The following is a 15,694-nucleotide window of genomic DNA, read 5'->3' as shown; positions in this document are numbered from 1 at the left end:
CGTCTACCAGGAAATTTTCGAGCACTTCATGCTTCCCTCTGCTGACAAGCTTTATGGAGGTGCTGATTTCATTTTCCAGCAGGACTTCGCATCTGCCCACACTGCCAAAAGTACCAATACCTGGTTTAATAATTACAGTATCACTGTGCTTGATTGGCCAGCAAACTCATTTGAACTAAACCCCATAGAGAATCTATGGAGTATTGTCAAGAGGAAGATGAGAGACACCAGACCCAACAATGCAGACGAGCTGTATATGTATGTTTATTTTATTTTTTTATTTACACTGTTGCAGCTCTGTAACACTTAGTCGTCTTCTCTCTCCGCCATCCTGAATCGCTGTAAGGGGAGAGATAAGAAGGCTATAAGGCTTTATTCACACGACAGTGGGAAAAAAAGGCCATTAAAAAAGGATCAACTGTTAGTTTTTCATGGCCTTTTGCATCAGCGTTTCTCATAGTTTTCATCCATTTCCCGACCGTCTCTTTTTAAACTCCGTTTGGCATCCGTTTTTGGATAAATTTCGTTTGTCAGGGTTTTTTTGTTTTTTGTCCCAACCCTTAAAATCACCACAGTGCCTATGTAGATAGTGCCTCAATGCCCTCTGTAGATAGTGCCAGTGCCCACTCTAGATATTGCCACTACAATTGCAACTAAACTATTAAAACCAAATTCACATCCGAGTTCCCCCACGTTCGTCTGAATTCGGCCTAAGGGGCACGGAAAATTTTACCTATGAGGAAAGATCAAAATAATTGAATTTATTTAGTCAGAGACGACTAATGGGGGACGTAATTAAATCGTATAAATATATAAATGGCCCATAGAAAAAATATGGTGCTTTCTTCTTCCCATCATTCTGGTACAGGTTGATCTATCTTTCATCTGTCCAAAGAATGCTGTTCCAGATCTGGGCTGGCTTCTTTATATGTTGTTTGGCAAAGTCTAATCTGGCCTTTCTATTTTTGATGCTGATTAATGGTTTGCACCTTGTGGTGTACCTTTTATATTTGCTCTCATGAAGTCTTCTCTTTAGATACTGATCCACCTACTTCCAGGAGTTTTCTTCACTTGGGTAGATGTGGAGAAGGGTTTTTTTTTTTTTTTCAAGAATGTACCAAACTGTTGATTTTGCCACTCCTAACATTTGTGCTATCTCTCTGATGGATTTCTTCATTTTTTTCAGCCTAACTATGGTCTGTTTCACTTGCATTGAGAGCTTCTTTGACCCCATGTTGTGGGTTCACAGCAACAGCTTCCAAATGCAAATGCCACACCTGGAACAACTCCAAACCATTTACCTGCTTAATTGATGGATTAACGAGGGAGTAGCCCATGCAGCCCATTAAATAGCTTTTGAGATAATTGTCCAATTACCTTTGGTCCCTTAAAAAAGAGTCAGCTACTTATTAAAGTGCTGTAATTCCTAACCCTTCCTCAAATTAGGATGTGAATACCCTCAAATTAAAGCTCAGAGTCTGCACTTTAAGCCCATATTGATTATATAACTGTATATTCAATAGGTCTTTGTAAACGGCTAAAATGCCAAAACTTGTCACTGTCCAAATAATTCTGGACCTAACCGTGTGTGTGTGTGTGTGTGTGTGTGTGTGTGTGTGTGTATGTATGTATGTATATATATATATATATATATATATATACACACATATTTTTTAATTTTGTTTCCATCTTCCATGTACGAACTCTAACCCTAATTCATAATTGTCACCCTCTAAACCTAATCTATAACCACGAATACGGTGTTTTTAAAAATAAAAACCTGTGTGAATTAACTACTTAGAAATAAACATTCATGGTGACAATCAATGCATGAAAATTTAATTTCTGTTCCATCAGTCAGAAATATATTGGATAATCTTTAGGAATAATCATTGTGGCTAGGACTGTAACGTGTGAAGACTATCTCTCTGAGGTTTACTTTAAAGATTTTGTCAGGACAGGATAAGGATAGAGTAAAATGTATAAACTTAAAGGGGTTTTCCAGGTTCTGACAACTGATGACCTATCCACCAGATAGGTCATCAGTACATGATCTGTGGGGGTCCGACACCCAGGTCCCGCACAGATCAGCTGCTCCGTGCACTGTACGTACATGCCGGAATCAGTTAGCTCCAGCTACGGAATAGTGGCCGAGCTGCAGTACTGCAGCTCTGCTCCTAGTGAAGTGAATAGGAGTGGACCTGCAGTTCTGCAGCACAGCTATGCAATGGTCGGAGCCAACTGCTTCCGGACTCCGTCCATAGCATTATGTGCCATAACATCTGGTGCCCGCAGGCCACCAGAGCGGCTTATCAGTGCGAGGTCCAGGTGTCGGACCCGCACCGATGACATAGGTCATCAGTTGTCAGAAGCTGGACAACCTCTTTAATCAATAAATAAACTGCAACTTTCTTGACTAAATGATTAAGATTCTGGTATGAAAAAATATTCTCTCCTATATGTACCAAAGAACATATAAGGTTGGTGAAGGGGTGCGATAACAACAGGATGTAATCACAACTCTGAGGCTACACAGGTGCACTGCTAAAGCATGTTCGCCCTCTGCAGTCATTATACGTTTCATAGATATTGTTTTCTTTTAAATACAGTGGGAAGGATTTGAAAGTGTAAAATTACATGTTTTTGGACTTAAATAGCGAGCCCACACATTCTTCTAGATAGTTCCAGGTATGGCAGGGTATGACCACATTTACATATGTATTAATTAATCTTGCTGTCTATCTTTTTTTTCTATAAAAAGATCGTATACTCTAAAATCCTCACAGTAGTAAGAACTATTTAATGTCCTTTATAAGTTTGCCCTGGACATAAAACAGTCTTCAGAAATGCCATCTTTTGTCCATCATTTCAAAATGCGATACTGTTGTTTTGTTTCTTTTCTTATGGAAAATAAATGAGAGTAGCGGGAAGGTCGGAAGTGGTAGGTAATGCCCTCTCTAGCTGTTGAAAAAAAATCCTGAAGTCATAAAAATAACAAACGACGTGTATTTGCTAGAGTGTCAAAGTTATGAGTTTATTTTGTAATGATGTGCTCCTGCTTTCATGAGGTAAACTGGCCGTGTCGGAGGTGTTATTAGTAATATGGACTCACTGAAGCAGAAAGCAGAGTGACCGAGAGATCAGTGTATCAGTCAGCAAGAGGGCAAATGGGAAGAGACAGCAGGAGAATGAGAAAAAAGTGGTGGTGTTTGCACACAGATAAACCCTTTGACTACCAGGCTGAGATGACTGCAGAGATTTGTGTTCAGCTACTGTAGATGTTTATAAGCTATTTTATTGTCTGGTTCCATATTTTGCATGTACACCACACAATGTTTTAATGTATTCTATTTTATTTTCCCTGTATTAGTTTAAAATATATTTAGTATATATCATGCAAGTGATTGTATAAAATATAATAATGAGAACATTGCTCAGAAATACTTGAGATCTCGGCTATGCTAGCGACTTCTAAACCTGGTCTTCTCGTCATGAATTGAGATCTAAATATGTTTCCGGTGTATCACGTGGCAGCAAAATTGTGCTAAAAATCGTTCAATGCACACTAAATTATGTTGAATTGCCGGATGCTGGAATTAATATACATAGAATAGCATGACATTATTGCTGATGCACACTGGATAATTGAAAATGCCAAGAAGCACAATGAGAAAATCAAATTGTTCTTTATTGACTACAGCAAAGCCTTCAGATGTGTTGTCCATATAATATTTATAGAATATTCTTGTGAAAATGGCTGTAAATAACCATCACATACTTCTTAAGGGGAACAGCTAGCCACGTACTATGAGTCAAGGTGGGGAATGGTTCCAAAATTGTATGCAATCACCAGACTTATATAACCCAAACTTTAGTATATAATGAGGGGATAAGGATGTGAGAAAGATGATCTACAATTGTGACATCTCACTCATAGTTAAATAGGAAAGACGTCTTAGGGTATGTGCACACGATTACTGCATTTACGTCTGAAATTACGGAGCTGTTTTCAGGAGAAAACCGCTCCTGAATTTCAGACGTAATTGCTCGTACTCGCATTTTGCGGGGCGTCCATTCTTAATTGAAGTCAATGAGAAACGGCTCCAATTACGTCCCAAGAAGTGTCCTGCACTTCTTTGACGAGGCTGTTATTTTACGAGCCGTCTTTTGACAGCGACGCGTAAAATTACAGGTCGTCGGCACAGTACATCGTAAATCCCATTGAAATGAATGGGCAGATGTTTGCAGACGTATTGGAGCCGTGTTTTCAGGCGTAATTCGAGGCGTAAAACGCCTCCATTACGCCTTAAAATAGGTCGTGTGAACCAAGCCTAATAAACATCTAATTTATAGTTGATAGTAAGGTTTTGGTAGTATTAGACCGCATTTTCCTATTAGCAACCACGAAGGGTCCAGATGTAAGAAAGTATGATGAAATGTGTATGAAAGCCCCAGAGTAGATCTTCCATAAGGCGTATGGAAATAAAAAAGATTAAGAGTTGCACCAGAGGCTACAGTTGATTCTGCAGCAGCATCAGCGTTTGCAGGTAAGTAGCTACATCGACTTACCTGCAAACGCTGATGCTGCTGCAGAATCAACTGTAGCCGCTGGTGCCGATGTGTCCTCGCTCGTCCGACACGATGCATGACCTGGGGCAGGAAGTGAGTGACGTCACAGCGTGATCTCGCGAGGACACGCTGTGTGTCTGCATTGCCAGAAGCTGGGCGTTCTCAAGAGAAGTGGATGATACACCACAGCCAAGTTTAAGGACGCGGCAGTCGTCCGAAACGCGTAGGCCTAGAGGACACCATCCCTTCACTTCTCACACACCTGGGACATCACAGAACTGGACTTCCTTTTAAAGTGATAACATTAAACTTGGAAATCCTTTCCATTTTAAACGCCACCCAGCGCTGGATCCTACCATCCTTCCTTCCCAGAAGTGGATGATACTTCTATACACAACGCCCAGCTAGTAAAAGAAGTAAAAACGCCCAGATGTAACACACATAATACACGCCCAGTTGGACTTTTACTTTAAACACGCCCAGTTGGACTTTAGCAAGCCTCATTTGCATAAATACAAAAATGGTCATAACTTGGCCAAAAATGCTCGTTTTTAAAAAATAAAACCGTTACTCTTATCTACATTGCAGCGCCTATCTGCTGCAATAGCAGATAGGGGTTGCAAAATCTGGTGACAGAGCCTCTTTAAGCTTTTGCAGGTTCTTTGGAATACTATGGTGGGCAAGAATTAAAAAAACAAATGGATCCTTCACAAAATTTAGTCAAAATAAAGTCAATATTCATTTTATGCTATCTTATTTTTAACTTCATAAAAAGCTGTAAAATTGTACTACAACAGCAATATGAAATCAAATTTCTATAATGCAATGTTATTCAGTGACTGAATTGCAGGTATTCATTTATGTTGTTGTTGTTTTTTTAAAATATATATTTTTTTTTTCCAGGTGCTAGGTCGGGAGGTATACACATCAAACAACCAGCTTGGTGGCATCCATATCATGCACAATAATGGTGTCACTCACACCACAGTATTTGATGACTTTGAAGGCGTGTACACAATTTTGCAGTGGCTTTCCTATATGCCTAAGGTAAATTCCTATTTCAGATTCTTATACATGGATGCAAATATGACTTTTATTTTTTACAATATTTTGTAACTAATTATTTCCGTTTGTGTTTTTTATATATATATATATGTATATGTATATATATATATATATATATATATATATATATATATATATATATATATATATATACAGTGAAGGAAATAAGTATTTGATCCCTTGCTGATTTTGTAAGTTTGCCCACTGTCAAAGACATGAACAGTCTAGAATTTTTAGGCCAGGTTAATTTTACCAGTGAGAGATAGATTATATAAAAAAAAAAAACAGAAAATCACATTGTCACAATTATATATATTTATTTGTATTGTGCACAGAGAAATAAGTATTTGATCCCTTTGGCAAACCAGACTTAATACTTGGTGGCAAAACCCTTGTTGGCAAGCACAGCAGTCAGACGTTTTTTGTAGTTGATGATGAGGTTTGCACACATGTTAGATGGAATTTTGGCCCACTCCTCTTTGCAGATCATCTGTAAATCATTAAGATTTCGAGGCTGTCGCTTGGCAACTCGGATCTTCAGCTCCTTCCATAAGTTTTCGATGGGATTAAGGTCTGGAGACTTGCTAGGCCACTCCATGACCTTCATGTGCTTCTTTTTGAGCCACTCCTTTGTTGCCTTGGCTGTATGTTTCGGGTCATTGTCGTGCTGGAAGACCCAGCCACGAGCCATTTTTAATGTCCTGGTGGAGGGAAGGAGGTTGTCACTCAGGATTTGACGGTACATGGCTCCATCCATTCTCCCATTGATGCGGTGAAGTAGTCCTGTGCCCTTAGCAGAGAAACACCCCCAAAACATAATGTTTCCACCTCCATGCTTGAAAGTGGGGACGGTGTTCTTTGGGTCATAGGCAGCATTTCTCTTCCTCCAAACACGGCGAGTTGAGTTAATGCCAAAGAGCTCAATTTTAGTCTCATCTGACCACAGCACCTTCTCCCAATCACTCTCAGAATCATCCTCATTTGCAAACTTCAGACGGGCCAGTACATGTGCCTTCTTGAGCAGGGGGACCTTGCGGGCACTGCAGGATTTTAATCCATTGCGGCGTAATGTGTTACCAATGGTTTTCTTGGTGACTGTGGTCCGAGCTGCCTTGAGATCATTAACAAGTTCCCCCCGTGTAGTTTTCGGCTGAGCTCTCACCTTCCTCAGGATCAAGGATACCCCACGAGGTGAGATTTTGCATGGAGCCCCAGATCGATGTCGATTGACAGTCATTTTGTATGTCTTCCATTTTCTTACTATTGCACCAACAGTTGTCTCCTTCTCACCCAGCGTATTACTTATGGTTTTGTAGCCCATTCCAGCCGTGTGCAGGTCTATGATCTTGTCCCTGACATCCTTAGGAAGCTCTTTGGTCTTGCCCATGTTGTAGAGGTTAGAGTCAGACTGATTAATTGAGTCTGTGGACAGGAGTCTTTTATACAGGTGACCATTTAAGACAGCTGTCTTTAATGCAGGCACCAAGTTGATTTGGAGCGTGTAACTGGTCTGGAGGAGGCTGAACTCTTAATGGTTGGTAGGGGATCAAATACTTATTTCTCTGTGCACAATACAAATAAATATATATAATTTTGACTATGTGATCTTCTGGTTTTTTTTAAATATAATCTATCTCTCACTGGTAAAATTAACCTAGCCTAAAAATTCTAGACTGTTCATGTTTTTGACAGTGGGCAAACTTACAAAATCAGCAAGGGATCAAATACTTATTTCCTTCACTGTATATAGCTGCATTGTGAATAGACCTTTTGTGACAGGTCTGCCACTGGCTAAAAAGGGGTTGTCCACTCAACAATTCCTACTTGTTAGAAAGTTGGGCTTCGTTCACATCTGCGCTAGGGCTCCGTTCCGAAGTTTGTTTCGTATGAGCTTTCCGTTGGAACGGAGCCCTGACAGACACAACCGGAAACCATAGGTTTCCATTTCTATCACCATTGATTTCAATGGTGACGGATCCGGTGCCAATGGTTTCAGTTTGTCTCAGTTGTGCAAGGGTTACGTCGTTTTGGCGGAAACAATACCGTAGTCGACTGCGCTATTCGTTCCATCAAAAGAACAGAACCCTTGCACAACAAACAGACAAACGGAAACCATTGGCACCGGATCCATCACCATTGCAATCAATGGTGATAGAAACGGAAACCCATGGTTTCCGTTTGTGTCAGTCAGGGCTCCGTTCCGAAGGAAAGCTCAGACGGAACGGAGCCCTAGCGCAGATGTGAACGAAGCCTTACCTTGACAATAAGCTGCTCACGAAGTGTTCCCCTCCTGGGAACCATATTGATGAACTGATATCTATGTGAAAACATTGCAGCAATTGATCCTTTTCCCTGTAGCGCCATCATAGATAAAATTAATCATTACACAGCCCATTCAAATCAATAGGTTGTCTATGTAATACAGGACAGGTCCTCCAGAGTGAGAGACGCTCTTTGTAGCTGCTTTCTTCCCTGGTTAATAGATGAGGATCCTGAACAGAGAGACCCTCTCTTCTGAGAATTCCCTAATAGGGTATATGATTATGGATCATGCTTTGGCAAAACACCTAAATAAATCTTAAAAACCACAAAATATTGTAAAGAAAACTAATTACTGTATTATTTTATTTTGATGCAATTTTTACATGCCATTTTTTTTCCTTCTAGCCAAAACTAATAAATGTATCCAAAAAAAAAAAAATGCCTTGTAAAGCTTTCAGTTATACTTCTTTCTGTAAGCCCCACTCTGGTTTTGGTCCTAATGAAAAACACCTTAAAAAGACTTCACAAAAAAGGCAGTGTGTGTGAACACAGGCTGATTTTACTGCCCAGCCAGAATGCTGACTGACAAACTACTCAGGGCAGCTAAACTGTCATGTGCAATACGACTAAATAAAAACTACTATGTCCTGTTGGCTCAGCATGTTGATGGAAACAAACCTCATCCAGGACCAGTAATCTGAATTTCCCTAACTGATCTTGGTGGGATCAATTTATCTTGCTTCCATTTGCATACAGTAGGTCCTATCCTGTGAAAGGAACATTTGATGTTTTTAACTGGACATTGCTTAATTCCTTTTTATTTATTTATTTTTTCCTTTTAACAGTGCAAGTCCAGTCCAGTGCCCATAATTGCTCCAAAGGATATAATTGAAAGACCGATTGATTTTCTTCCCACCAAGGCTCCTTATGATCCTAGATGGATGCTGGCTGGACGAGCTCACCCATGTATGTACATGTCTCAGTAACAATTACTTCCGTTATGTAAACGGTTTTCATTATTATGTAAAAAATAAATGATTTGTATGTTTTTAAAGGGGTTATCCAGTTTTGATAAAAACACCAGTAAATGTGTCAAAATAACAACAACAAAAATACTCACCTCTTCTATTCCCTGCCGGTCCAGCGCCACCACTCCTGCCATCCTATCCGTCTTTGTTTACAAGCAGCTATTACATGACCGCGGCAGTCAATCAGTGGCCTCATCAGCCATGTACTGCACTACTGGCATCCTGCCTCCCATTGCAGAGCTATGAGAAGAGCCACTGGAGGCTACAGCCCATCCGTGGAACAGAACACTGATGATGACCATGCATGCGCAATCACAGAAATGAGTGGCAGGTTTAACTTAGCCAGGTTTTTTTTTCTTACTTGTTGAAGTGTTACACGTTACCTTTCAAAAAAAGGGCATGTTGCATTTTTATAAAACTATAGGATTTTAAATGTATTCTCTTTATAAATATAGATAGATCCATCACATGTAAGATACATGTAAATTTAACATTTTGATGTCTCTTGATATGTTAAGGCTGAATTTACATATATATCATAACATTGCCTTGAATACACAGTAAAAGATATGTTCTCTACTTCACCAATTTTCTGTTTTCTAATTCTATATCAGTAATTACTTTAGCATCTCTTTAAACTAATTTTATATATATATATATATATATATATATATATATATATATTTATATAAAAGCATTCATACACCTGGTATTCTATTCCAGTTGTAAATAAGAAAATATGCATGCTTCTTTATGGTTAATACAGACACATAGGATACATCTGTCTCTGTTGTCTAGTTACATGAAAGCATCACAGTGGTGTATATATCCACATAGATTTATGTAATGGCAGATCTCCTCAGTGGCTTCTAATACGCATGTCATTTACAATAGGGGAATACATTGTCCATATTTCTATTGCGTTTGTTTATTTAATAGTTGTTTCTCTGTCCTTAAAATTTCACAAGAAAGTTTGTGGACTATTACTTGTATGTAATGATCTACAGCAGCTTTAATTGTACCGTTTTATGTAGAGTTTCATTTGTACTTCTATGGACTGTTTGAATTTATTATGGTTATGAAGTTCCCTACTGACTGCATCTGAAAAACATGGAAACTCCAGAAATGGTTTCCCTTTGCAAAACGGAAAATTACTTTACCGGCCTTCACATTTGGTTAAAGTTAATAACACCCCGCTTCAAACTCGCTGATGACAAAGTGAATGAGATTGAAGAAACACTTAATGGGCTTGTGGTTAGCTCAGTTTGCTCTATCGGGATAATATTTTTACATTCCCTCTGCGACTATTCATCCTCATGTCTGAAATGCTCGTTCCAGCCAGGCTCCAAATCAGGTGCTTTTCAGATTTTAATTTAGTGGAGGCGTTAAGAAAAGCAGATGATTCCAGGTGATAAGTTAAAGTAGATATCTGGTAGGTGAAAAGTTAAAGCCATTTATTAGAGAAGATAGTGCTATGAGATTCTTCAATGTGACGCGAGACACTGGGCCAGAATCTAAACCAGCGGCTCAGGCTCATGATTGGAAGATAGGTCTGAATGGATGCTCATACTGTACATTGGGGCCAAGAAGACTGCAATGTAGAACATCGTAATTACAAGGCTTTGTTCTCCATGATAAAACACTCCTGCCTGCCACTTTAAGTCAGGAAAGGTTACAGCACTTGGAGACATTGTTTTAATTGGTTTTGGGCTTATGATTTCAGAGGTTGGGGTTCAAATGAATCTGTTTTCTGCTCTGACTGTTTGCAGTACTTTAGCTTGTTTAAAGTGTCCGATTCAGGGAATAAGATGGAAACTAGAAAACATTAATCTCCTATGTTGCACTTTCCATATTGTGAACATGCTGATTCAAGCATTAGTGGAACACAAAGCAGATTGTGTAGAGTTTGTAAAACGTTTTTATCAAATGTAATATGATTTTTTATTGAAGTTATTCAATACATTTGCCCCAAAATTGTGCCATTAAAATATGCTAATCATCCCACAAAAAACGAGCCCTCCTACGGCTTCGTCGATGGAAAAATAAAAAAGTTATGACTTTAGGAATGCGATTATGAAAAGAAAAAAATTGCTGTGTAGTGTTTGGGGTATGACAGTCAGAAAGACTTGTCACTTATCCATTGGCTAGGTGATACATCTTTCTGTCTGGAATACCCCTTTAAGGCCAAAACTAGGCCGTTTTTCTTTAAGGGGTTATTATATAGTTGAATATAATTACTCTGAACTTTCTGTTATTTAACCCCTTAAGGAGGCTGCTAATTTTTTTAATTTTTGTTTCGCCACATTCCAAGAGCCATAGTTTTTTTTAATCTCTCCATTGACTGCTGTGTGCATCTTGTATTTTGCATTCTTTCTATAAGGGTATGTTCACACGGCTTATTTACGGCCGTTTTTCGGGCCGTAAACAGATGAGAAATCGCAAGCAGGATGCCTCCAAACATCTCCTGATTGATTTCAATGGGAAAAACGGCGCTCTGTTCCGACAGGGCGTTTTTTTACACGGCCGTTTTTCAAAAGGGCCACATAAAAAAACGCCCACGGAAAAGAAGTGAATGTCACTTCTTGAGCCATTTTTGGAGCCGTTTTACATTGACTATAGAAAAACAGCTCCAAAAACGGCCTAAAAAACGCTTCAAAAAACGTCCGAAAATCAGTAGCTGTTCCGTATTTTCAGACGTTTTTTGTTAAAAACATTTTTGCGCAGATTGAAAAAATATTTTGCTTTTTACGTTCTTTTCCAAACACTACATTATATATTAACTATTGTACTGATTGTAACAATTAGGGGGGTATCTCATATTTTTAAGGGGGTTTTTTTGCCATCTATTTACTTTAATTATAAACTTTTTTTTGTCTTCTAGTGGACTTTACTTTTCACTTATATTTTCTTATTAGAAGGCATTGGAATACCTATATATTCCAATGTATTATAGCCTGTGCAGGTAAAAATGCATACCTGAGGTATGCTTTAATGGGGATAGTCCCAGGACAGCGCTGGAGTCCTTTGTTGGCCAGGACAGTCCCTTAAAACCATCATCGATGGTGAATTTTCACCTGCAATCTTGATGTCTGATGATGTTGATGTCGCTTTTAGATTTTTGTGTAATTAAAATATCAGGCAGAATGTACCTGGGCTGTTGCATAGATCTTTGTATTCTGCTGTTAAACTCAATCTCCTCCCGGCTGTTTCCTAGACATGATGTAAGGGTATTGCCAACCAATCATCTCTGGCCCTATCTGTGTGAGTTATAGTTTGCAGTAGAATGTATGTCAGAGCTTCGGTCTGCGGCCTCTTCTGTGCACTTGTGCATCAAGGTCCATTCAGTAATTGAGGTGCGGTTAAAACCTTTTTTGTACTGAGATTTGGTGCATTTTTTATGCGGTTCCAGTACAAAAACTAAACCGCATTGGATACGCACCAAATCGTGGTAAAAACACAATTTGCTCCTCGGTATATAGGGCCGTACAAGGTCATTGAAGTCCTTAACCCTGTCTCCTTTCGACTGGAGTTACCCCCGTCTTTTCGAATACACGACGTGTTTCATGCCTCCCTCCTGAAACGCTGCTCCCCGTCCTTGGATCCCTCGAGGAAACCTCCGGTCCCTGTTCTCACCCCTGAAGGGGTAGAATTCGAGGTGGCCAAGATTGTGGACAGCAGGAGGGTCCAAGGCTCCCTCCAGTACCTGGTCCATTGGAGAGGATACGGGCCTGAGGAGAGGAGTTGGGTACCCGCCCGCGATGTTCACGCTGGGTATTTCTCAGGAGGTTCCATCTTCGGTTCCCCAATAAGCCAGGTCCACCTCGGAAGGGTCCAGTGGCCCCTCATAAAAGGGGGGGGTACTGTAATGGATCTGCCAGACACTGCTTCTGTGTCGACGCCCGTGGTTAGTCAGTCTGCACCTGCTCCTAGATCTGATGGAGTGATTCCTTCTTCTACCACTCAGGGTGGGAGGCTGAGGAGTGGGAGAGCCTATCACAGCCTGGCCAGACGGAGCTAGCTCCCGCCCTCTGTCTATTTATACCTTCATTTCCTGCTCCTCCTTTGCCTGTGATTCTGCTTGTTTCCTGGCTCTGCTGCTGCTTGTACTATTTGTCCTCTGCTTCATATTGACCCTGGCTTTACTGACTACTCTCCTGCTCTGCGTTTGGTACCTCGTACACTCCTGGTTTGACTCGGCTTGTTCACTACTCTTGTAGCTCACGGTGTCGCCGTGGGCATCTGCCCCATTTCCCTTTGCTTCTTTGTACCCTTGTCTGTTTGTTTGTCGTGCACATAGTGAGAGTAGGGACCGTCGCCCAGTTGTACGCCGTCACCTAGGACGGACCGTTGCAAGTAGGCAGGGACTGAGTGGCGGGTAGATTAGGGCTTACTTGTCTGTCTCCCTACCCCGTCTTTACACTAGTCTTTCATACTTGCCATCATTTGGTCAGCACTTTGGAGCCTTGGTCACTTGTAATATTTTCGTTTCCTATTGTGATATTAGGATCCATCTTTTAGCAATATAGATTCTTGAATTAATCACGGATTGCATGACAAATACAAAAAATTCCAGTGCCTTCACTGCTCGCATAGGGAACAGACTCTCAATGACAGCTGTTTTTTAAAATATTTTTACACCACTATCAGTGCTGATCATAGTGTGCTACAATGGGAGATGCTAAGGAAACTACTGTTATTATATCCTAATGTAAACCAGATGGGCAAGCTTAACACAGTCAATGATGCTACCGTCTTTATGATTATTTACAAACCTTATCTTTTACCCCTTCCCGTCATCTGGCATATATATATGGCGCAGGTCATGTGGGAAGTATGGAGTGTGCTAATAGGCTGAGCTCGCACCATAGAACGAGCTTGTCGGCTGTATGTAACAGCCGACACTTTAGTATAATGACCGGCAGTGAGCTCGATTGACCCCTTAGATGCCATGGCAAAAAGGAAGGGGGTGTCCCCTTGCAACATCGCATCGCCCCCCCCCCCCACGTCATGATCACGGGCTTCTGATGTTTGGCATGGCAGCTTAGGGGCCTGATGAAGGTCTGCCATCATGGTACTCCTATGAAGCCTTGCTTCCAGCAGGACTTCATAGGAGACTGTCAGTATAACGATATACTGCAATACATTAGTATTGCAGTATATCATGCAAGCAATCAAACAATCGCTGGTTCAAGTGTGTGTATATATATATATATATAAAAAAGTATTAAAAGTTTTAAAAAACCTTTTCCCATATTCCCCCAAGCACAATGTAAAAAAAATTAACATAACAAGTATCGCCGCATCCATAAAACTCTGAACTATTACAATATTATTTAACCCGCACAGTGAACGCCGTAAAAAAATAATAATTTAAGAACCACTGTTTTTTGATCAGTCCATCTCCCACAAAAAATGTAATAAAAAGTGATTAAAAAAGTCTCATGTACCCCAAAATAGTACCAAAAGGAAACTACAGCTTGGCCTGTAATAAGACCTCACACTTAGATGAAAAAAAAAAAGTTATAGCACTCCGAAAATGGCAACACAAAACAAATTTTCTTTTTAGCAATTTGTTTTTTCCTTGTAAAAGTAGTAAACAGAAAAAATATATAATAATCGCATTGAACCGCAGAATAAAGTTAACATGCCGTTTTTACCGCATGTTGAACGCCGTAAAGACAAACCCCCCTCCAAATATGAAAGAATCGCTGTTTTGGTTTTTTCCCAATCCACCCCAAAGAAGAAAAAAAAATCCCCAGTTTCCCACTACATTATATAGTACAATAAATGGTGGCATGAAAATCTACAACTCGTCCCACAATAAAATTAAAGTGAAAATCTGAAAAATAGCTGCTACAGGAAGGGGTTAATATCAGAAATATTTACGTAAATGGATGGTAAAAAACGGAGCGAAAAACAACATCATAACTGTGTGTGAGATCCTGGCCTAGAGGCAATATGTTATCAAAAAATAACCTATGGTTTAAATCCAGTTTTTATGTTAAATGGACGTGACATTGTCAGGTAACTTATGCTAATCTAATAGTATACCTAATATACATCAATTTTGTAATTTACTTACTGTTAAAATTTGGTTGGTGGACACACATTCTCAGTCATTCTCCCTACAGCCAGTCCTTTGCATAGTGATTCTCTGTTCACTGCAAAGCAGCCAACAGAAATAACTTTCTGCCACTCTTGTCAGGAAAGGAGCAGTGGCATGGCAGTATAGCTGAGGAAACTTCTTATCAGCTTGTTACTAAAAATATGCATCCTGACAGCAGATGTAAACCCTGCACATGCCCACTCAGTCCTTGTTTTATTTCATAATTATCCTTTCGTTGGTTTCTAAGGTAGCACATATTGTGGAAGTCGCACAGTATACACAAATCATTTGGAAAATTCTTCAGACCCTTTCTTTTTTTTTTTCACATTTTGTTATGTTGAGGCCTTGTGTTAAAATAAAAAAAGTCAAGTTTTTACCCATCGATCTGCACTTAATACCCCATAATGACAAAGTGAAAACAGAATGTTAGTAATCTTTACTAATTTATTGAAAACGTAAAACTAAACTATTGTATTGACATAAGTATTCAGACCCTTTACTAAGTACTTAGCTGAAGCACCTTTGGCAGTGATAACAGCCTCCAATCTTCTTGGGTATGATGCCACAAGGTTTGCACACCTGGATTTGGGGATTTTCTGCCTTTCTTCTCTGCAGATCCTCTCAACCTCTGCCAGGTTAGATGAAGACCGTCGGTGGACAGACA

At 39.8% G+C, this 15,694-nt stretch overlaps 1 protein-coding gene across 3 annotated transcripts in view; it reads left to right on the top strand.

The window, feature by feature from the left end:
• ACACA (acetyl-CoA carboxylase alpha) overlaps nucleotides 1-15,694 on the top strand; it is a 454,335-nt gene that overhangs the window by 284,751 nt on the left and 153,890 nt on the right. For all 3 annotated transcript variants that reach the window (XM_075853501.1, XM_075853500.1, XM_075853502.1), the window contains exons 45-46: nucleotides 5,473-5,616; nucleotides 8,742-8,862. In XM_075853501.1, coding sequence (XP_075709616.1) covers nucleotides 5,473-5,616; nucleotides 8,742-8,862 — 265 coding nt within the window. The remainder of the gene's footprint in view (nucleotides 1-5,472; nucleotides 5,617-8,741; nucleotides 8,863-15,694) is intronic.

The sequence above is a fragment of the Rhinoderma darwinii genome, chromosome 2 (assembly GCF_050947455.1).
Source record: "Rhinoderma darwinii isolate aRhiDar2 chromosome 2, aRhiDar2.hap1, whole genome shotgun sequence".
Taxonomy (NCBI): domain Eukaryota; kingdom Metazoa; phylum Chordata; class Amphibia; order Anura; family Rhinodermatidae; genus Rhinoderma; species Rhinoderma darwinii.
The sequence above is the reverse complement of the archived record's forward strand: the minus strand, read 5'-3'. Positions and strand labels throughout refer to the sequence as shown.